This window comes from Cyprinus carpio, chromosome B1 (genome assembly GCF_018340385.1).
Source record: "Cyprinus carpio isolate SPL01 chromosome B1, ASM1834038v1, whole genome shotgun sequence".
Taxonomy (NCBI): domain Eukaryota; kingdom Metazoa; phylum Chordata; class Actinopteri; order Cypriniformes; family Cyprinidae; genus Cyprinus; species Cyprinus carpio.
Window position 1 is genome coordinate 12822629 of NC_056597.1, and position 25020 is coordinate 12847648.

The window sequence follows — 25020 nt, forward strand, 5'->3', positions numbered from 1 at the left end:
GATGATAATGTACACTGTAGATGATGATAACTAGAACTTTTTGCAAGGTGTTGATCCTACCGCCCATCTTGACCTCTGAGAGAACCTGCCACTCTGAGGGCTCTTGCTTTTATACCAATCATGTTATGATGACCTAATAAGTTGCAAATTGGGTCTCAACTGTACCTGATATATGTACATTTAACTTTTCAGAAGCCTCTTATTCGTGCAAGGAAAATGGTCCAGGTAAGGTCTTCTGTTATGTGCATCCCCAGGAATTTGGTGCTGCTGACTCTCTCCACAGTTGAGCTGTCGATGGTCATTGGGGGGAGGTCAACAGGATTTCTCCTGAAGTCCATCACAACCTCCTTTGTCTTACTCACATTTAGGGACAAGTTGTTTGCACTACACCATTCAACCAGTTGTGCCACTTCCTTTCTGTAGGGTGTTTCATCATTGTTGCCTACCACAGACCTACCACAGTTGTGTCATCAGCAAACCTGATGATGTGGTTAGAGCTGAACTTGGCAGTGCAGTCGTGGGTCAGCAGCGTGAAGAGCAGCGGGCTGAGCGCACAGCCTTGTGGGGCACCTGTGCTCAGTGTGGTAGTGCTGGAGGTGTTGTGGCCGACACGGACTGACTGAGGTCTTCCGTTTAGAAAGTCCAGCATCCAATTACAGAGGGAGGTATTTATGCCCAGCAGGTTTAATTTGTTGATGAGCTGTTGTGGAATTACTGTGTTAAATGCTGAGCTGAAGTCGATGAACAGCATTCTAACATAGGAGTCTTTATTTTCTAAGTGGGTAAGAGCAAGGTGGAGGGTGGAGGAAATGGCATCGTCCGTGGAATGGTTTGGACAGTATGCAAACTGGAGCTGGTCAAGTGTGTTGGGGAGATTGGATTCATCGTTGTGCATGACTAACCTTTCAAAGCACTTCATCATGATTGAGGTCAGTGCTATGGGACGATAGTCATTCAGGCCAGACAAAGGTGACTTCTTTGGTACTGGGGTGTTGGTGGTGGACTTGAGACGTGGGGACAACTGCTTGGCTTAGTGAGAACAAGAACATGTTTTTAAGAACATGTTTTTACTCATTAACTATTTGTTAACACTTTTACCTATTGAAAATACATTAAGGACTAAAAACATGAAAAATCTAAACCCCTTATAAATATAAATATACATGTTTCTCTAAAAGGTGTGTCTTTAAGCAACAACACAAATCTGTATGTATGTATACAGTGGTATATATACACAAAAAATTACTAGAACACTAGTATTTTCACCAGCTAAAATGGTTTTAAGTCAGTTATTTCTATCTTTTGCTGTAATTATAATGTATAATACAACAATAAATTCTGATAAGATATTGAATTCATCCACAATATATGTTAACAGTATATAAATATAATTATTCCTCTTGAATGCATCCCTGGCAATCTCAAAATATGTATGCTCTCAATCTTAACCTGTAATGAAAGAAGTCAATAATATTATTGACTAGAACAACCTTACTGAACTTTTCAACGACCTCCGCGTTCGATAAACCGGTAGGGGTCGTATTCGGATTGTAACTTTGTTTCCAAATATTTCGAATACCTGGGCTGGACACATACAGGCATAACGCAAATTAAAATAAAGCAAATGTAGAATATTTTGAGTTGTAAATGGTCAAAGGTGTTTTTGACACAATAAAACTATCTGACATGGCTACATAGACGGAAAAAGTTAGTCTAAACTCATTTTTATTCAGCTCTAGTTTTTATAATGTAAACATATTTGGATGTAGATATTTCACAAGCGATGATGGCTATTGTAGTCTGCTGGCATTCATAATTTTTGTGTGTGTGTGGAGATGTATCAGTAATTTAAAGCAGCCATCTCTTATTATATGTATATCATCCATTGGTGTTTACAATCAATTTGGCATGAGGGTCCTGATTTGCATGACAACTTCTGAACACTGTCAGATCAGACCCATTCTATGTATCTATACTTGTCACATCAGAGACTACAACACATATATCCAGAATTAAGTGGGATACTTACAAAGTCGAGGAACAGAAGCGAGATTGAAAATTGGTATGTAGGGACGTCTTATATGATATTATATTATGAGTATAATGCAAGATCCCAACTATATTTAATGTACAGTAATCATTTTTGAGTGATAGTATTCTGTGTATACTATACTATATATATATACTATATATATACTCCATACATACATACATATATATGGTGTGTGGTGTGTGTGTGTGTAGTGTGACCCTAGGGACCACAACACCAGTCATAATCCCTGGGGTAATATTTTGTAGCATAGCCAACAATACACTGGAGCGGTCAAAAATATTGATTTTTCTTTTATATGACCAAAAATCATTGGGAGATAAATTAAGTAAGATCATTCTCCATGAAGATATTTTGTAGATTCTCCTACCGTAAATATATCAAAAACTTATTTGAGTAATATGTAAAGCTATAGGACTTCAGTTTGGACCACTTTAAAAGTAGCGATTTTCTCAATATTTTTTTTTTTTTTGAACCTTAGATTACATATTTTCAAATAGCTGTATATTGGCCAAATGTTGTCCTATCCTAACAAAGAGACAAATAGCACCCTCGGATAGACTACAAATTGAAAACAACTTTTTATGAAGTTTGTTACTGTGCTCCCACAGAGCGACTCTTCTCCCAGGTGATCTTTTAGGTTTCCTCATTTCCTTTGCTTCTGTGAAATTCTTCTTTGCACTACTTAACTAAAAGTAAATGAGTTGTTCACCAGTTAATTCAGATGATCATGAACGTCAATCAGTGCCCTGGGGATGTGGCCCTTCTCGCACGATGGTTGTCCAGGGTGCCAGGCATTTATTTCAGTTGGGGGTAGCGGAAACACCCATGTGACCATTACTAGAAGTGCTGTACTGGCAAAGATCCGTGAGGTGTGTGAAGCAGTGGCTGAATCAGAAGGAAGAGATTTCACACCCACGGTGAGTTTGTGTACAAGCAGAGGCATAAAACAGCACTACCATGAAAGATGTGCATTTCTTTGGAATACATATAGACAAAGTCATTTTTTAAAATGATGGCACATAATTAATATTCCCACTTTACCCCTCAGTGCCCATCAGAAAGAAGAGCTGCTGCATGCGTGGTCTGGGGCAGAGCCACAGGTGAGGTATCAGGGGCCAAGTTCCGCACAGTCACTGAATCAGATCTACAAGCAGAATGGCCTTGTGGACCATGGACTTCATGAGCAGCGCACCATACACCACTTCAATAATGTATGCCGTTCAAATGGGAGGGACACAACCTTTATCATGTCAGGGGACTGCGGCCATTAAAGCAAAACGCCACACCGACACTTTCAGTCTGCCCGAGAGAACACTGGGACGAGTGTGTCACACAACTGCAGGTGAAGCAAGAGGGAGATAAGTCAGTATCTGTTACTATGACATTGCACAAGGCATATTACCTCAGAATTGCTCAAGTCAAGTCAAATTCGAGCTTTATTGTCATTCCGCGACATTGTGGTGGACATATAGGGGAATGAATGTCGTGTCTCGCAGGAACAACTGCAACTGCATACAATGAACATAAAATATAAAAATAACAACACTAGATTGTAAGAACCGCAATTTTTAGACCTACATAGGCTACTTTCCTGAGCCTGTAATCTAAACTATACATATAGACAACCCCGATTTCCAAAAAAAGTTGGGACAACTGTACAAATTGTGAATAAAAACAAGAATGCAATTGAGTGTAAGTTTTTAAATTTCACTATTTTAATTCAGAAATACAACCACAGATGAACATAACAAATGTTTAAATTGAGAAAATGTATAATTTTAAGGGAAAAATAAGTTTACAATTTTCTAAATTTCATGCATTAACCACCACTTTAAAAAAAAGGTGGGACAAGGCCATGGTTTACCCACTGTGTGGCATCACCTCTTTCTTTTTATCACAGTCTGCAAATGTCTGGGGACTAAGGTAGATAATTTGCTCAGTTTAGGACATTTATGCATGTGGTCCCATTCTTGTCCTAAACAACAGGCTTCTATTTGCTCAACTGGTCCTTAGGTCTTCTTTGTCGCATGCTTCCTCTTTATGAAGCGCCAAATGTTTTCTAATGGTGAAAACTGGACTGCAGGCTGGCCATTTCACAGACCCCCAGATTCCTTCGTCTACGCAGGCCAGGATGTTTGTAATATTGTGCAGGTATGTGGTCTGGGGCATTTGTCTGGGTTGAAAAGTGCAAGGTCTTTTTCCCTGAAAGAGACGACGTCGGGATGGGAGCATATTTTTGTTTCTAGAACTCTCTTGGAGATACCTTTCAGCATTGAGGGTGCCTTTCCAGATGTGTAGCTACCACATGCCACCACACGCACTCATGCAACCCCATACCATCAGAGATGGCAGGCTTCTGAACTGAGCTCTGGATAACACTTGGGTTGTCCTTGTCCTCTTTAATCCGGAGGACAATGGCGTCCCAGTTTTCCCCAAAAAGAACTTCAAATTTTGATTCGTCTGGGCCCAGAACAGTTTTTCCCCTTCCACGTTGCCACAGTCCATTTTTATGCGCCTTGGCCCAGAGAAAACGCCTGCGCGTTCTTGATCATGTTGTAGATATGGCTTCTTTTTTGACCTATAGAGTTTTAGAGCCGCAACGGTGAATGGCACGGTGGGATTGTGGTTCACTGACAATGTTTTCTAGAAGTTTCCCCTGAGCCCATGTGGTGATTTTCCATTACAGTAGCATTCCCTGGGAGAATGATGCAGTGCCGTCTAAGGGCCCGAAGATCCCGGGCTCCAGTATGGTTTCCCGGCCTTGACCTTGACTGCAGAAAAAAAGCAAAGATTGTTCGCAGATTCATTTGAATCTTTTGGTATGATACTTATGCACTGTAGATGAATTCTAACTTCACAACATCTTTGGCAAGTTTCTCTGAGAAACATCCTTGCTGATATTGCTTCCACTATTTTTTCGCCGCAGCCCATTTTGGGGAAGTGGTTGATCTCTGCCCATCTTTACCTCTGGAGCAGACACTGACACTCTGAGAGTACTCTTTTATACCCAATCATGTTGCCAATTGACCTAATAAGTTGCAAATTGGTCCTCCAGCTTGTTCCTTATATGTACATTTGTTAACTTTTCCGGCCTCTTATGTGCTACCTGTCCCAACTTTAATTGGAATGTGTAGCGCCTCATGAAATCCAAAATGATCCAATATTTGGCAATGTACATTTCAAAATGTCTCACTTTTCAACATTTGATATGTTATCTATTAGTCTAAAATTGTGAATTAAAATATAATTTTCAAGAGATTTTTTTAAATTATTCCATTCCTTTTTACCTCACAATGTTGTACAGTGTCCCCAACTTTTTTGGAATCGGGTTTGTATAAATAGTTGACTATACACACATAACCTATAGACAGACTATACAAGGACTTTTTACATAAGAACTGTACATGATTTTGTCAAAAGAGGCATTTACGGTTAAAAACAAGTAGTGCACTATGATTTGTGGTGCTTTTTCACAATAAAAACATTTGTTTTATCTTATAGGTCCTTGTAGACCGTGGAGTGTTTATAAGAAAGTGTCTGGTGCGTATAAAGAGGAAAGTTTTTTTTTGCTTCAGGTGGTTTTGTCCAGCCCACTCAACCTGTGTGTAGCACACTCAGAATTGCACAAGTTTCTTGAAGGTTTTTTTAGACAGTTTTTCATGTGTGTGTTATCAGGTAAGTGGGTGTGGTGCGATGGGGGAAAGAGGATCCTGGTTTCAGGAGCTAGGGCTGTGGATGAGGTTTCAGAGGGGGGTGAGGTGATTGGATTAGAGGGCTCTCACAGCCTGGGGGAAAAAGCTGTTGAGCAGTCTTGCAGTGTGGGCCCTGATGCTCCGGGATTGTCTTCCTGATGCCAAGAGCTGGAAGAGAATGCGGGCGGGAGTGGTGGGGTCCTTTACCGATAACTGGGTAGCTTTAACTGAGCATCGGTGCAAGGAAAATGGTCCAGGTAAGGTCCTTCTGTTATGGGTGCAGCCCCAGGAATTTGGTGCTGCTGGACTCTCGCCACCTAAAGATTAATAGCTGTCGATGGTCATTGGGGGGAGTTCAACAGGATTTTCCTCCTGAAGTCCATCACAACGCTCCTTTGTCTTACTCACATTTAGGTTACAATTTGTTTGCACTAACACCATTCCACCAGTTGTGCCACTTTCCTTTTCTGTAGGGTGTTTCATCATTGTTGACTACCACAGACCTACCACAGTTGTTTCCCATCACAAACCTGATGATGGTGCTTAGAGCTGAACTTGGCATTGCAGTCGTGGGTCAGCAGCGTGAAGAGCAGCGGGCTGAGCGCACAGCCTTGTGGGGCCCTGTGCTCAGGTGTGGTTAGTGCTGGAGGTGTTGTGGCCGACACGACACTACTGACTGAGGTCTTCCGTTTAGAAAGTCCAGCATCCAAGTACAGAGGGAGGTATTTATGCCCAGCAGGTTTTAATTTGTTGATGAGCTGTTGTGGAATTACTGTGTTTAATGCTGAGCTGAAGTCGATGAACAGCATTCTAACATAGGAGTCTTTATTTTCTAAGTGGGTAAGAGCAAGGTGGAGGGTGGAGGAAATGGCATCGTCCGTGGAATGGTTTGGACAGTATGCAAACTGGAGCTGGTCAAGTGTGTTGGGGAGATTGGATTCATCGTTTGTGCATGACTAACCTTTCAAAGCACTCTCATCATGATTGAGGTCAGTGCTATGGGACGATAGTCATTCAGCCAGACAAAGGTGACTTCTTTGGTACTGGGTGTTGGTTGTGGACTTGAGACGTGGGGACAACTGCTTGGCTTAGTGGAGAACAAGAACATGTTTTTTTAAGAACATGTTTTTAACTCATTAACTATTTGTTACACTTTTACCTATTGAAAATACATTAAGGACATAAAAACATGAAAAAATCTAAACCCCTATTAATATAAATATACAGGTTTCTCTAAAAGGTGTGTTCCTTTAAGCAACAACACAAATCTGTATGTATGTATACAGGGATATATACACAAAAAATTACTAGAACACTAGTATTTTCACCAGCTAAAATGGTTTTAAGTCAGTTATTTCTATCTTTTGCTGTAGTGTGTCAGTAGGAATTATCAGTTTACATTTCGAAACATTCATTTTGCCATTAATTGTTATAATCCAGTGAGATTTTTGTTTGCACAAGGAGTCTGATCTCTGATCTATCTGATCTCACCATCATCCAGTCTGTCTGAAATGACATGAAGAAACAGAACAAACTTAGACAGACTAAATCCAGAAGAATTGTGGCAATTTATCCAAGAAGCTTCAGAAACCTACCTGTAAATCTACAGTACTGTTAAAAGATTTAGGCACTTGTGTAAAAATGCTGTAAAATAATGATGATGCCAAAAATAATGTCATAAAACGTCTATTAAATAAATTAAATCAACATTTGGTGTGACTGTGTTTAAAGCAGCTTCTGCTCTAGGTTGCCACAGTTCTTCTGGATTTAGTCTGTCTCAGTTTGTTCTGTTTCTTCATTTCATTTCAGCCAGACTGGATGATGATAAGATCAGATATCTGTGTGAACCACTGGCTGTTGTCAAACAAAAATCTTACTAGATTATTACAATTAATGGCAAATTAAATGTTTGGAAATGCAAACTGATATTTCCTACTAAAACACTAAAACAAAAGATAGAAACAACTGACTTAAAACTATTTTTAGCTGGTGAAAATACTAGTGTTCTAATAATTTTGGCCACCACTGTATGTGTGTGTGTATATAATTTGTAGGGATGAAAGACATATTAATATATAATATATTAATATATAATAAGAAATGTTTTTGCTAATTGTTGTGACCCGTTTCCTTAAAAGGTGTATCTTTAAATGAAAACAAAACAACAACAAAAAATAAAATGTTTATCATTAATGTTATGTTAAGCATTCATTTTAATTCATGTTTTTCCCCCCAGGATTTTTACAGCCACAGTAACTGGGTTGAATTAGGTAACGAAAGTCCATATGCCAACCTCATCAGACCGGATCTCAACATTGAGAAGATTGCAGGTACATAAAGCCAGTGGGTGTGATTTATGAGAGAGACTCATATGTGGAAAAAAAGAGACTAAATTTTATTAGTGTTGACATGGCCAATGTTCATGTGTAATAGCTCTTAATAATCGATGTTTTTAATGAAAACTGGAGATAAGTGAACAGATGACTTGGTGCTTAACTGATAACAGGTTACACACTCTGGAGTACATATCATATTATGTGAGATTTAATCTATGGTTGACTGTTTCCTAAATGGCAAATAAGGTCAATTGAGTGCACTGATTGTGATTTGCCCGAATGTGTATGTGTTAATGTGCAGACATTGCAATGGAAACATGCAGTGACTGTGCAGTGGTACCTGTCCAAACCAGCTGCTTCCTGCCATTCTGAATGGGAAGTACCTCACTTCAGGATATATGGGCTTGTTCTCCCCTGAAAAACCTCAAGGTGAGGAGACCTACCAAGAGACACGGATGAGCAAACATACTGCAAAAAAATTCAAGTTGAACTCAAAATGTATTAGTAACTGCTTAGTTACTTAACTTTACAGTCTTGGTTTTGCAAAACCTTAAATAAGAGTCACTGCTCTTATTAGTCTTTTATGTGTGTATAAAAGGAAAATGTAGCCATGGTGGGGAGACTGATCTCAGCAGTAGCCACAATCCTCGAGGTGGGATCAGTAAAGATGAGAGCCATTCCTATAATGCTAATCTACACAAACATGCTGTAAACCTGGCATCTGAAGCCACAATGGAGCTGCTAGAGGACATCCCGTGGAGCAATAGAAACAATAACTACCTTCGGTATGGAGATAGATTCCTCATATCTTAAGACAAACCTTCTTAAACTTTTAAGAGATTTTATAACTTGCAAAGGTGGGAGTTGTTCTCTTAACAACCTGTTCTCTACACCACTGTTCAAATGCTTCAGGACAGTAAGATTTTTTATATTTTTGAAAGCTATTAATATTTTTAATCAGAAAAGATGCTTTAGATTGATCAAATATAACAGTAGACATTTATATTGTTACAAATATATTTCTATTTCTAATAAATGCTGTTCTTTTCTATTTATCAAAGAAACCTGAAAAAAACAGTTTCAACATTTTTTAACAGCACTGTTTTCAACTGTAATAATAAGAAGAAATGCTTCTTGAGCAGAAGATACATTAAAAAGTCTTATTGCCCACAAACTTCTTAATGGTTTATGTAAATAGAATTTTTTTTTTTCTGTCCAAAATCTGGTTTTGAATCCATTAACCAAAATGTTTCTCTCTTTTTCCTCCTCCATCAGGCTGATGGGCATTGCGCGATCTGCAGTGCTGGCTTTTGTGATTGACACTTAAAGGCAGTATTGCAGACGACATTGCAGAGGCCAAGAGAGTCGCTTCAACATATTATTGACAGTAAAAAAGGAACTCAAGATGAACCATCTGAATACATTCTGGTGCCATTTAATGATCCAGGTGAGTGCAAAAAACATATATGGCATATAGCACATAAAAATATTTGGTAAAAATAATCCATTTTAATTATACTGAATTGTTTTTATTGATGCAATTTATAATATATGTTTATTTATTACCAACATTTGTTCATTATCGTGTTTTTCACCCCCTCAATGTTCCTGTGAAACAAAACAACAACAACAACAACAACAAAAAAAAAACATGGAGTGCTGCCTTAGTATTTGACCAAAAGTTGGTATCTTAGGAGACATAAGCAAAATGAAGCACAATAAAGGCTTTGTGATATGGGGACTTAATATACTGCCTTTGTAGGTAGCTCACTAGGATTTGAAATAGGGCAATGATGTACTTTTTCATTCGTATTATGGCAAAAGTGATCAGATATAGTCTAAATGAATATAAATTAAAAATATTTACAAACACAATATGTATATATTTTGCATGAATTTGTAGAGTTTGGACCACTAATAAGAACCACAGACCCAGATGTTTTGAAGTCAGAGATCTCCAAGATCAGCCCTAATGGAGGAGGAGATATCCCAGAAATGAGCCTATCAGCACTTCAGGTACTGTGTTATGTGGCCTTTCAGACAATCATCTCAATCGTCATTTGTGAATACTACCTATATAGTTCCTAGTTAGCACTAAGAAATATTAGATTACTGAACAAGGAGTCAACCTTCTGTTTCTCCCACAGTTGGCTCTGACAGCAGCTCCTTCCTCTTCATATATATATGTGGTTCACGGATGCTCCACCTAAGGACACACACCTGGAGACAACCATAACTGCCCTCACTAGAAGCACCAAGTCTACGGTAAATCTATCCATCCTTGTTTTCACATGCAGTCCTTGCCATCAAAATGTTCACCAGCCCTCCATCAGTTTCCCACTTTTCCATCTCTTGGCCTTTCTTTTCAGGTATCTTTCTTACTGACACCACAAAGCAGGAGCAGAAGGGCATTGAGTGCGTCGTCACAGTTTCAGATGTATTATGACATGGCCTTGGCCTCTGGTGGTCAAGCCATTGAGGTCTCCAAGTCCAGCATCTCTCAAGCCACTGACATCATTGTCGACACCTCTACTTCAGCCCTGGTATGATCAGCATCTTATAGTTTTTTCACAATTGTAAACATCTCACAAAAAAAACAGTTAATGCTAGCTCACTGACATTGCAAAATACAAAAAAAACTGCATCTTCAAATAACTTTCTATTATGTCTTTTTGTTTGCATACTCTTTCTTTATCTATCAGGTGACAATTCTTCAGTGCTCTAGGGATCCAGGACGTATAGAGAATTTCCCTTTCTTACTGGACAGGTCTGTGTCCAACACTACCATCTACATCACAGGAACTGGCCTCACGTTCAACCTGCGCAGCCCCACAGGTAAATTCAGAGACACCTTGAACTAAATAAATTAAATATATTTTTTTCTAACCAAAATACATTTTCATGATTAAAAGAAAATAAAGAAATAAAAACTAAATAAAAAATGTACAACTATAATAACCCCAACAAGAACTGATTGTATTATATTGTGTTCAGCTTCAATATAAGATATCAAAGTAAGTTCCTTGGAATACACTTGCTTCCAGGAGTGACTCAATCTAACACTGTTGTCAACGGAATTCTGGGAAACAATTCAGAGAGTGGGAAACCTGCAACGAATCCAATTAAATGGAACAGAGACAGGCCTGTGGCACATTGACATGACGACAACACGGCCCTACACCATAAAAGTGATGGGTGAGCCGTCATGTACTTATATGATAAATCAATGCAAAGCCAAACACTAGTTACTGCCAACCAGTTATGAGAAGTTTGTAATATAGTAATATCAATAATAATAATAATAATAATAATAATAATAATAATAACAACAACATTTATATCAATAATAATAGTAACAGTAATAGCAGTAGTAATAATAATAGTAATAACAATAGTAATACTAAATATGGTGGTGATGATGATAATATTTTGTATTGACAGCAATAGTAATATCAATAACAATATAATAACATTAATAACAACAACATTAATAATAATAATAATAATAACAATAGTAATGCTAAAGATGGCGATGATGATAATATTTTGTGATGACGGCAACAGAAACATTTGAATGGATGGTTAGCATTAGCTTGAGTATTTCAGAGTTCCTCCACCTTCCCCAGCTCCACCTGTATAGATCTGCTACATATACTATTTGTGCAGCAGCAGTACGTCTTAAATACAGCACCGTATCGACAGCAATATCAGCAATAATTTAAAACAACAGCAGTAACCAACAACAGCAGCAGCAGCATAGCAGATCTATTCTGCCAAGACCAAATACAATAACACTGTCATATCCATTACCATGATAAAATCTTAAGAGGGTTGTCGTGATAGAAATGTATATTTGTTCTTTATTCTTGTAATATTAAGAGGAAAATGGTTAACGTGGAGTATTGATAAAAAAACATTGTAATTAATAATTAATTAATTAAAAACTATTTAATTAATAATTTTGATATAGTAATAAAAATGCTGTGGCACGCTGAGATGTGTTTTTAGTATTCAGACCCTTTTTTTTGCCTTTCTAATTTTAAACTGTGTTTTACAGGTCAGAGTGCGATTACATTCATCTACGACTTTGTGGAGGAATTCAAAGGACCCCATCCTGGATTTGCTGCCATTGACGGGCGGGGCCGTCAACAGGTTTAAAACCGTCGCCCTGTTCAACTATTAAACAATTCTTATTGAATGATGTGAATGGAAGTGTACAGATATTTTGCTCTCTATTTAGGCTCACCGGCTAAGCTGCTGCTAACACTGACTGGAGAGAAAGGTCCAGAGGCTCTAGAGCTGCAGGAGGTTACTCTCATGGAGGTGTCTGGGGTCAAAGTGTCTAAAGGAACCACTGAGAAAATGGCTAATGGAGATTACCTGGTTACTGTCAACGACGTGCCAGAAGGAGAGTTTGTAGTAATGCTGAAGGGAAAAGATAAGACCTTCACCAGCCTGTTCCAGAGGCAGACCACCACACTGATGTCTCAGTCTAAAGTCATCATCAAGGTACAGACTGCATTCTTAGTGCATTCTTCTTATTAAAACTTGAAATTAAAAATTGATTATATTTGTGGACTGTATTATTTAGCTGATTTAAGTGTTGTGCTGTTAGCTTAGCAACATGCTGACATAAACATCTACTGAAATAACTAACTCGTTGGTCGAGTCTCTTGTATGAAAATCAGTCACTTGTTCCCATGACCATTATACTTCCTTTAGAAGGCACTAGGCAGCTCGCTAGTTGTTTAAACAAATCTAATTTGAATTCTAATGCTATTTTCTCTCCATCTACAGGCAATAGCAGACAGCTCCATGCTACCAGGACAAGAATTTAAACTCAGTTTTACTGTTACAAACCAATGGAACTAGTGGTTACATACACAATTCGTGCAAGGAATGACAAAAACATCCCTATGAAACATCCATCAACGTAATTTCTTCACTTAGTTCTCAAATCACTCAGTAATGATTGACATACAAGCTTTAAACTGCTTTTCTTATCAAGAACAAAACTCAGTGCTACAATTCTGTTTCTTTGCCCTCACAGGCTCAGTCTGAGTGGCGGCAGTGCTCAGGGGACAGTGTCTCTCACTCCGCCTAGTAATACGGTCTCAGGCACAGATGTAACGCTAACCATCGAGGCAGAAAGCCCAGGAGGAAGTGATTCTAACTATGCTGTCCTTCGACTTTCTGTTCTCTCCAAGGTAAAGTCAAGAGGTTTCAGAACGACTGATCAAGCATTCTGCTCTTGTGAAATTTCTGTGGAAAAGAATGTGGGATTGGAAAGAGGCATATTTATATGTGAAATGTTATTTCAGTAATTTCAGATTCTCTGCTGATTTCGCACTAGTGGTGTCCCAGCATAAGAAAATGGACAGTTCAGATTTCTACATGATTTCTATGATCTTCACACAAAACAAATTGTTTGACTTATGTTTAATATATAATACCATTCAAAAGTTTGGGGTCAGTATGATTTTTATTGTAGAAATGAATTATTTCATATAGCAATGATGCATTAAATTGAGCACCATTGTGAAGTGAATGCTTTTACTTAGTTACAAAGGATTTCAGTTTGACATAAATACTGTTCTTTGCTGAATTTCTATTCATCAAAGAATCCTGAAAGAAAATGTATCATGGTTTTTCACAAAATATTAAGCAGCTTGACTGTTTTCAACATTCCAACGTAATTATAATGTTCCTTGAGCCAATTCTATTCTATTTTTAAATAGAAAACAGTTATTTTTAATTATAACAACATTTCACAATGCTATTGTTTTTACTGTCATTTTAATGAAATCTATATACCACATAATTCAACACCAAGCTGTTGTTTCAACTCACCGTTTACTGTTTCATCCAGGTTACTGACTTCACACCTCCAAAATGTGAAATTGTAGATGTACAGGGTAATTGTTACTCCTCCTCTTGCAACTCATCAAACTGGGAACTGTCTGTCAACATCACAGACGGTAATGGCACAGGCATCGAGAGCATTTCCATCCAGCAAGGCAGTGGAAACTTCACCCAGAGGAAAGTGGAAGACGGTGTGATCATGGTGATGGGTCTGTATGAGACCTCATGTTGTTCACCTTCTGTGACTTTGTCTGCAGTTGACAAGGTAGGGAATGTGGGAAGGTGCAGTTACACCATGAAGTCCAGCGCAGGCTCGCGCCTTATCAGCATGTCCCTCCCTCTGTGGGCATCTCTGCTTTTATACAGTTTCCTACGTGACGCCTTCCCTCTGTAGTGAGGAGTTCATCCAGCCAAATACACAGTCATCCCATTCTTTTAAGGCAATATAAACGTAAAGCATTCTTAGAGGTCTGAAATTGCAAAGCATTTCACCCCAAACATTCCTTTACTGGTATTTCCAGCTATGGAGGACTACCATTGAAGAGCTATGCTGCTTATACAGTTATTTTTATTACTTCAAAAGTTATGATTGTCATTTTTGTCACATTCTAGTTTAGTGTAGTATTTGTATGATCAGTACTAACGAATGTTGCAAACACAAATGTTTTCCAATCCACAATATTACATTTTCTGGCCAAATATAAAAAAATATGTTTATTTTAGTATATTTTGTGTAACCATATAAGGTGACAAATATTTTGAATATCAAATGTTAACATAAATTGGAATTTGTACTCAAATATGTCTTTGAGTCTTTTTTTAAGCGAGCTACAACATTCAACGTGCTTGTATGTTTGCCTAAATTTTATTATTTATTTATTTATAATTCTTCACCGTGTATTTCTGCTCCTGTTTTTCTTTTCATCTCTATGGCAATTCATGTAAGTTATTTCAATCTTGAGGTTTATAAATGGTGTGTTAGACAATCTGTGGTATCAGACACTGCCCCCCAGTGGCTGATATGATTTCTTTCTTGTCTGCATCACACTAGTTCATATGAATACATAGAATATGCCTAATACTAATTCAAGATAAACTGTGGAGCAAACAAACTCAGTTTACATAGTATCATTTAACAAAATGACACCTAAGTGTTTTATTGATATTTATAGTAGGATGGACAATTGAAAAACTATTAAAATATATACATTAAAAAATAAAGATGCAGTATATAAGTTTCACACTGACAAAAGAATAGAAAAATCTTCACATTTTATTACTTCACATTTAAAATGTGCTTCATTAAAGCACTTTAAAAAAAGTAAGCATTTGTTTTTTTTGTTGTTTTTTTTGCTTTGCTTGGTATGAGAAAAAGAGCAATGCACAAAATTGATGCAGTAAGCAGTTATTTTTTTACTTTTCTATTTTAAATTGCTTCTTCATAAATTAATTTACATTCGGACCTAATACTGTTTCATTGTTTCATTTTCTGTAACAGAATATTTATCATTAGATCAACTAAATGCTTAATATTGAACAATACATTTTTATTTTTATTTTTTTTTATGTAACATGTTGTGTGTTGACATGTTTCTTGAGATGGGCCGACTGAGTAAAGCGTTTCCCACATTCCTTGCACTCAAACGGTCTTTCCCCTGTGTGGATGAGCTTGTGTCTTTTAAAATTGCCTAGATCCACAAATCCCTTTTCACAGTGGGGGCAGATGTACCGTTTCTCTCCTCTATGCCCCTGCATATGCATATTCAGAGCGACTCTATGTTTAAACTTCTTCCCACACAGAGTGCACGAGAATGGCTTCTCTCCGGTGTGCATTCGCATATGGGTAGCCCGGTCTGCTTTGGCCAAAAACCTCTTTCCACAAACTTTACAAGGAAATGGCCTTTCTCCAGAGTGAATAAGCTGATGTTTAGTAAGGGTAAAGTGGTATACAAAACTCTTCCCACACTCCTCACACTGATACCGCTTCTCCTCTGCATGGACCTTCACATGCCGGTTAAGACCTCGGACACTAGGAAACGCCTTTCCACACTGGGAACAGGTATAAGGTCTTTCGCCAGTATGAAGTCTCATGTGGTTCTCCAAGGCTGATGCATTGCTGAGGACCCTTCCACACTGGGGACACTCTGTATTTCTCTGCAGTGTTTTGCCCCAAGGTTTTGGTAATACTTGACTTCTGTTATTTGAGCCAGAATTTGGTGTTTCACAAATCAAGTCATTCTGCATCTGATCCACCCTCTTATCCTTTACTATAGGTGTGCCATCCTCACCTGCAGGATCTATCTGTCTAGATTTGCAGCATATCTTTCTCTGTTTTCTAAGTCTAGACTGGAGTGTGGGCCTGTCATCTTCTGAAAGGTCTTTGTCATTTCTCTCTGTGCAACATGGTGAGAATGGTACATCTGCTTCGAAGTTGTCAACTGAAGACGTAGAGGTATCTACAGAGGGAATGGGTACTCGCACTAAAACAACGTTGGCGGAAGCGGCAGCGGCAGCTTGTTGCTCCTTCAGTGTTAACAGAGGAGCAAACTTCCCAGATTGCTGAGAATGGTGCATGGGTACCTGCTCCGGGGCATCTTGTGCCGTTATCACGATAGGCGAATGCAAATGCAAAGTATCAAGAGATTCAAGCAAACCTGGCGTATTATCAGGTGGAGGAAAAAACTGGTCTGGAGAAGAGGAGAACTGATCGGATTGTGGTGGGTATTGAGATTGCGTGAGTGGAGGTTGAGGTGGGTTTAAGGAGACTGATCCCTGAACTGCGTTAACTGGAATATGTGGAGAAGAAAATGGAACATTCGTTGGCAGATAAGAAGGTGGCGTCGCCTGAACTGGATTGTGTGGCAGAACCAAAGGGAACTGGAATGATGGACTTGAATTCACGGAATGTGCTGGCATTACCTGTGGTGATGCAAAAACATGAGACTGAGGAGGAACAAGACTGGATGAGGGAATCCGATCCTGGACTGGTGGAAGAGTATTTGGAGCTGCTGCGACAAGAACGTGTCCTGATGGCATGACAGTGTGTACTTGTGGAGTCATCTCTTGGACTGGTGTTTTGATGGATTGTGGGGGAAAGAATGAGGGTTGTGGAAGTTGAGAGGAACATTGGGTTAATAGCTCAGTGGCATGGTTTAGCGAGGCAATGGTTGAAAGAGTTTTCTCAGTATGTGAAACCAATGCCTGAGCTCGCTGTTTGGAGGAATGAGGCTCTGCAACTAAGACTTGGCTTGGAGGTACAGGAGTTAGGTAGGTGTTTTGACAGATATTTGACCCCTCTTTCTGAGGGACTACTGTCTGGTTTGATGTTTGAGGATTTGGGTTTGGTCGACGATGAACTAATGAAGCTGTAGGCTTGGTTTGAGGTACTGATAGAGCGCCAGACAGTTCAATCATTGGCACAGACGAGTTAACATTGGAAGCAGGAGTCTGGGTTGAATTGAGAAGCACTGAAGAAGTTGACGTCTGTGCTGGTGCACTGGCATTCTGTCTTATGTTTTGGGAAGACAAGCCTTCAGTGTTTTTCAATGTTCTTTCAGATGTACCTCGGCTGGGTTGTATAGTCTGATTGGGTTTTTGACCACTGGAATCCACTCTGCGACTACAAGAGGAAGGAATCACTGATGGTGGTGGTGACTTTCTTCTATGGTTGTTATTGGGCCTGGTTATTGTTTGCAATGCTGGTGGGATCACAACTGTGAATAGAGAGGTAAAGATGCAAGAAATGAACTTAAGGAAGATAAAATTTTAATATAAAATTCGCAGCTAAATTAGTAAATGCATATACACACCAACAGTTGAGTCTCTATTGTGGACTTGTGAAAGAACTACATGGCATATATGAGAATTTTTTTCCTCATTGTTCAGTTGAATTTGTGAGTGACTATTGTGCCCCTTTTCACGGTGTCCTTATTTGGCTCTCTGTGCACCAGTATGGGCTCAGCACCCTCTTGCTTTAGCAGAAAGTATCCTGGTGCATAGCTGTTGCATTCAGTCTCTGAGGCTGAAGACACAGAACATAAAATATAATGTATAAAGACGGCTATAGCATTTAAAAATACTATCCACTCCAAAAAGATCAACAATAAACATAAGATTTAAACTCAATCCTAACTGACCTCACCTCACATAGCATTTTCAATCAAGCCTCTAAATATAGAAAACCCTTACAAAGAGGAAATATGACATCAGTCTGTGAACTCTGCTGTTGCTCGCCACATAATTGATGTGCAAAACAAAAAAATGGTGAGGAAGGGAGGAGGGGAAGAGTAAACACTTTCTCTTCTATCATATGACCCGTCATTTCTTACCTCTTTTTTGATGAGGAGCAATGCAAGCTGTCTGTTCCCATCCTCACTGGCACATAGGTCTGTGAGTTTATCACTAGTTATGTCTCCCACATTAAGACTATTTCCCATAAACTGATGAGGGCTGCATCCCCGGTCAACCAAAATGGGCTTTTCTGACAAAAACAACAACAACAAAAACTGTAAACATCTTATGTTTTTAGGAGGGTATACATTACAAATGACAGATTATGAGATCAAATTTATATAAATACACATATGTTAAATATATTTGTAAAAAAAAAAAAAAATTCCATCAGAGAAAGAGGCCCCTTAATTGATTTTTATGTATTTACCCTCTGACTTTGTCTAAGCCGTTAAAAGTCGTTCTAATTTTCCAGGAAGTGTTTAATGCACGCCATGACCCAGGAACACACTGTTGTAAGAAAAAGACCTACCACACTGCACGCCAATATCACGATGTTTGGAGACGTTTCCAGTCCTCTGGCTCCCGGCTTCAGAAAACCTCTTTGTGCTCTGGCTGGATGTTCACCTGTTTTCGTGTTGACTTTCTCTTGTCTCAACTGCACCAATTCAGCTTTCAACCGCTGCAAAGTGCCATCATAAAGTTTTGTCGCTTCCCTGACAGCAGTCTGTAAAATTGTTTCCATGATGTGCGCGAACTGGGTCTGAAACCCGTCATAATCGTCCGCGCTCGCATCCGGCATTGTTTTAAGTTAACTTTATGGGAGAAACCGTTATGATCCCTTTCACATAGTCAACGAGAGTCAAAATGATGCGTCCAGAGGAGGGCGGTATACTTCCGCACTATGGCAAGCCGTTGTAACATTTAATCTATAAACTGCACTAGTATCTAACGTTACTAGTACTTATTTTTTAGATACTAGTATCTGTTTCATTAAGTACTAGTACTTATTCATTAACTACTAGTGCTTATTTTTTAGGTACTAGTGTTTATTCTTTAGCTACTAGTGTCTTTTGTAAAGTTACTAGTAGGCTACTTATTCATTAGATACTAGTACTTAATCATTAGATACTAGTACTTATTCATTAGATACTAGTGCTTATTTATTAGGTACTAGTACTTATTGATTAGATACTAGTACTTATTTATTAGATACTACTACTTAATTCAGTAGTGATTAGTAACTTTTATATTGTTACTATTAACAAATAAATTTTTTTGCTATTGAATTCTACGGGGATCCGTCATTGAGATATCAACTATTCAGTTTTGACTAGTATGTATTCCACTAGTGACTAGTACTTCATTTTTATGTACTAGTAGTTATTCATTGGGTACTAGTATGTATTTTTTAGAAATTAGTACTCATTCATTAGATACTAGTATCTGTTAAATAGACATTAGTACTTATTCATTAGATACTAGTACTTATTATTAGATACTAGTACTTGTCCATTAGATAATAATAATAACAACCTTTATTTAACCAATAAAGACTCTCTGAGATTAAAAATCTCTTTCACGGGAGTGACCTGGCCAAGATGAGCAGCAATACAATAAGTTTCATCACAGACTTACACAATACAAACAAACTAACGTCTGTCTGCCTGTTATTCAGCTACTAGGCTACATCTACAGTGAAAGCTGAATTTCCTGGAACTTCATCAGTGAGTCTCACTTGTGGAGTTTCTGCGTGAGGGCACCCTCCGTCTACGAGTATGAATGAAAAATAAATTACATTAATTGAGTACTCATTATTGCTCACAAAACCCTAATTTGAGTAAAAATTGCTAAAATAATTACGAACTTTGAGGTAAACATTTGCAAATACATAAGTTTTTCTCCAGGGTAAAGAAGTGTGCATTTTTTTTTTATTGCAGCTATATTTATTATTATATTTATTCTTAAATACCCCATTTTGTATATTATAGTGAAATAGTGTTATTACAAAAGTAATATTCCTTATTTTATTTAATGTTTTTATTTAGAAATAATAACCATAATCATTATAAGTTTTATTAATATATAAAAAACAAAAATTTTGGCCAAATTGTGTAGCCCTACAAGTACAGGAAACCTGGTGTTTTATTTATTTATATTTTATTATTATTATTATTATTATTATTATTATTATTATTATTATTATTATTTTAAATTAATACATTTTGGCCTTTTTTTCAAATAAAGAAAATGTTTGTCTGAAAACCACAAGGTTTGGATTTTGGGTGCCCGATACAGATCATTAATGTAAAAACATTCAGTGTCTGCAGCACCAGTGTGCCCTGTACAGTCTGTAGCACCAGTGTGTCCTGTACAGGACATTAATGTAAAAACATTCAGTGTTTGTAGCACCAGTGTGCCCTGTACTGGATACTAATGTAAAACATTCAGTATCTGTAGCACCAGTGTTTCCTGTACAGGATATTAATGTAAAAACATTCAGTGTCTGCAACACCAGTGTGCCCTGTACAGTCTGTAGCACCACTGTGTCCTGTACAGAATGTTAATGTAAAAACATTCAATGTCTGCAGCACCAGTGTGCCCTGTACAGATGTTAATGTAAAAAAACATTCAATGTCTGCAGCACCAGTGTGCCCTGTACAGAATGTTAATGTGTAACATTCAATGTCTTCAGCACTAGTGTGCCCTGTACAGAATGTTAATGTAAAAACATTCAGTGTCTGTAGCACCAGTGTGCCCTGTACAGAATGTTAATGTAAAAACATTCAATGTCTGTAGCACCAGTGCTATATGAAAAAAAAAGTTAACATACAGCCCTGGTATCATATTTATTGATTTTAATGGAGGACAAAAAGGAAAATAACAGCTAATAAAATTGGTGTCTTATCTCCATCCTGCCACTAGAGGTCACTCGATGACCAACGAACACATTAGGCTACTATGTTTACGAAATTAGTGTTTACAAAACTGACAAAAATAAGTTTTCTATGTGCTTGTGTACAAATAATTGTTTCTTTTCTATTTTATTTTTCGTTTTCTCAAAAAAGTACATCCATCTCCTTGTTTCAGTTTTCCTATTTAATCTCTCTCCTATAGATGTTGCTGGCTCATTAATATTCACATATGATTACCATACTGGGCAGAAATGCAAATTTAAAAAGTACTAGTATCTATTAAGTTTCAGGATATCTCTAGTCACTCTTGGAATAAGTTCTAGTATCTAATGATTAAGTACTAGTATCTAATGAATAAGTACTAGTAACTTTACAAAAGACACTCGTACCTAAAGAATAAACACTAGTACCTAAAGAATAAGCTCTAGTACCTAAATAATAAGCACTAGTACCTAATGAATAAGTACTAGTACCATGAAAAAAGATACTAGTACGGCTTATAGATTAAATGTAACAATGGCTTTTCCATAATCCGCAACTGAATGTTAAAAAGTTTTATTTTTAGGATGCAAGTAAAGATAGTAAAAAAAAGGCCTAAGATTGCCTAAATTGATAATGCACTGAGTTCAAAAATAATCAACACAACTTTCAATTACATGCATTAAAAAAAAACAAAAAAAAACACAGAATAACATTTTCCAAATTATAGGCTATAAAACAGGCAGCTATTTATTTTAGCACATTGCTTTTAACTATGCCATCATAACATTAGAAGTGAACTAGCAGTTACTGTAGGAAAGTAGCCTACATTAGAAAAGGGAAGTACATTCAAATTGCATCCTTTCCAATGGCAGGCTTATAGAGAAGAGGTTCTTTTTTTCTTTTTTTTAATGCATGTAATTAATTTTTTATTGATATTTTTGGAACTCAGTGCATATACTGAGTTATAGCTCTGCTACTTCTGCTGTAATAAAATAAGTAAACCACTGATCTATATAATAACCTATGATCTATATATAATGTTCTCTATTATAGATCAGTGAAATTTAAATTATGAAGTCATTTTATGTTTTGTACATCTTCAGTTGTATTGTTGCTTTAAATAGTGTAGTTTTTGTTAGTTTTTATATTTTTTGCTAATTGGGGAAATATATACGTAGTAAATGTTTTGAGAAAGGTAAACTGCTGTACTGCGTAAACGACGATTTCTTTTTTGGTGAACTGTCCCTATAAATTTGTCCCTAACTTCTATCCGTATGTTAGCTTATAATGTCTCTAATATAGACAGTTGAAATTTTTAAATATATGAGTCAGTTTAATGTGTAATTTCATTTGTATTGTGCTTTAAACTAGATGAGTTTTTATTTGTTTTTCTTTTTGTAATGGGGAACTAATATTACTTAAATTTAAATGATTTGAGTAAAAGTAAACAGGGAGGAGAGATCGCAGGCAATCGGGGAGGACGTCAAGAGATATGCGTAATGGCGTTACATTTTAACATACTATACAAAATAATTAAATCAGAATACTACTCCTGCTCACTCACGCAAAAGAACTCCACGCTAAGCTCGCCGTTCTGCAAGATTCACGATGGGCAGTGCACGCCCCAGATGTTAGACGATTACATCTGCAGACAGTCTGCGGACGTCAGCACGTTTAGTTGAGTCTGCCCGCGTCCAGAAAACGGTGACAGTGCTAAAAGTCACGCTAAGAACGGGCTCAATTGTCCTCATTGGAATCCAATGGGTCGCTGGATCCATTTCTTTTTACTGTCCCGCGTAGTACGAGAACATGTTTGGGGATCCGCGGCTGATTCTCCGCGATAATGGTTCTGTTACATGTTTAAAGTGACACCAATAAGATAGCATAAAAAACCGGTTCGGTTAGCGTTCAACTAACAGTAGTAACACAAAGAAACAGTCCTCGACTAGCTTTTGCTAGTCAAGTGTATGGAGTAGCGCAGATTTGATTTAAAACTGTAAAGATGTTAGTTCGGAAAACACACAAAACAATATGATGTGACAATTCGGTTTTGGAGCTGGCGGCCTTTAGCCTTGTTATATAAACAAACAAAGTAGCTAAAACTATTCTCGGGTCGTTTAAGGAGTCTTTGTGTTTTTTTTTGTTTAAAAAAAATTAAAAAAAAATCCGTTTACTCGTCATGTGATTGTCCGAAGTCAGACACTCGTTTCCGACCACAGGCTGTCTGGGGTCATGGGAGACGTTTTTTAAAGCTGCCATATTTGAGGTAACCCGTCTCGGTGAGGGACAGTTTAGTGCAGGAGGTGTCCGCCGCAGGCACGAGAGCAGGTGAGAGACTCTGAAGAAGAGACTCCAGTGGAGCGAGACCAGAGGACAAAAAATCAAGAGCCGATTGTGTGAGGAGTCTGAGGGTGTGCAGATGTGTGACAAAGCCCGTGGGTTTTAAGAGGAAAAAAGAAGAAATGGCACCACAGGTCAGGTTTTGTGCACAAATCGCAATTTCACCTGATGCTCAGTGTTCTTGTAGTTACTATTTGTAATTTTCTACAAAAGTAAATTGGAATGAATTTATAATCTATAGGAACATCATATTTGATATTTGGTAAACCGTAGTGATTTTCTTTGCTCGTAATTATTGGGGATCAGAGAAGGAACTTTATTTGTGAAACCCATGCAAACGAGACATCTTTGAAGACTTAAGACCCTGGATTAGGTTAAAAATAAAAATGGGTTTTGCTAGTGTTGGTGGGGGTCAGCGATTCAGTACAATGCAACAACAATCACACTGTGAAAATACCAAATCTGGTTATCAAAATCTTAAATTAATTAAACCCCCCACAATACAAAATAAATAAAACACATTGCAAATATCTTGTGTTGCTTCTCGTATTTAACTAACTTTATACATTTGTTCCCCGATAATGACTATCTATAAACAGTATTCTTTAAAGATGATTATATTTTACTTATTATATAGATATATATATTCTATAATAACTATATATATATATATATATATATTGTATCCATATATGTTACATTTTCACTTTTTAAACAAGTAGAGCAGGTTCAGCATGGGAGCTTTAGTAACACTCAATGAGATCGCAGTGAACTTAACAAACATTGCAAGAACTGATAAAAAGGCCAGATGAATGCGTTGATGGACCAATGCATAAATATTCTATGTAAATACCCTCAGGCTGGCGAGCAAAGAAAACGACGTGACAAAAATACATAAAAACCATGTTAGGTCTGTCAGCTGCTTTTTTTTTAATTGAACCACCAACATCAGAATTGTAGTAGCATTTTGCAAAGCACATTCACAACACACTCACCACTTTGAGGATGATCAGGACCCTAAATGAGGAAGAGTCACAAAAGTAAAAAATAACAAAATAAAAACCATAGGTTAACCAGTTAGTCTGACATGCAAAAAATCCAACCTGCAACATAACATAGAAAAGAATTAAGACACCATGTCATTCCAGATTTATTTGACTGTTGTGGGCCTCAATCCCTTTAAAGACCATTAAAAGGATGTGTGTGTAATCAATGCCACTCACAGTTGCATTCACCATTGACCACATGTAGAAAATGCGCGCAGCCTCAAACAGGAGAGAAAGTTCCGGATGGGGAGATGGGGAAGCTGTGAGTTGGAGTCTGACACACTATTGAAAAAGAGAGATTAGAAAGTCCAAAACCAGCACCAGTATTACAGCAGAGGTGCGTAGCCTACGAAATAAACCACCTTTTTGATCACCTCAAAGCCTTGTTCGTACTTGCCAGCGTTCTCAAAAAGCTGTGTCTGAAACTTGAAAAAGAATGCTGTTTAAGATAAAAGGCATTATTTTCCAAATGCTGTGTTTATTTGATCTTAATGTGAACAGTTCCATCTGTGGTTACGGGGGTATTTAATTTTGTTTTGAAAATCAGTCGGTCTTTCTGATTGA

The 25020-nt window shown here is 37.6% G+C and overlaps 1 protein-coding gene and 1 pseudogene across 1 annotated transcript; one reads left to right on the forward strand and one right to left on the reverse strand.

Moving 5' to 3' along the window:
* The first annotated feature begins 7900 nt into the window (after positions 1-7900).
* LOC122136049 lies at positions 7901-14743 on the forward strand (annotated as a pseudogene).
* A 606-nt stretch (positions 14744-15349) lies between these two features.
* On the reverse strand, positions 15350-18975 carry LOC109055604. Its single transcript, XM_042717584.1, has 4 exons — positions 18801-18975; positions 18319-18423; positions 17854-17964; positions 15350-17656 (listed from the first exon to the last, which is right to left on the reverse strand). Exons 1-4 carry the CDS (start codon positions 18973-18975, stop codon positions 15507-15509), a joined length of 2541 nt encoding a protein of 846 aa, XP_042573518.1. The 3' UTR covers positions 15350-15506.
* Between the last annotated feature and the right edge of the window lie 6045 nt (positions 18976-25020).

Bases quoted from the DNA above. Each gene is read 5' to 3' on its own strand.
- LOC109055604 (XM_042717584.1), bottom strand. From the start codon at position 18,975: ATGCCGGATGCGAGCGCGGACGATTATGACGGGTTTCAGACCCAGTTC. The intron at 18,424-18,800 runs GTGAACATCCAG...TGTTTTTGTCAG, and splicing joins GAAAGTCAACACGAAAACAG to AAAAGCCCATTTTGGTTGAC. The intron at 17,965-18,318 runs GTGAGGATGGGA...CTGTGTCTTCAG, and splicing joins ACTCACAGACCTATGTGCCA to CCTCAGAGACTGAATGCAAC.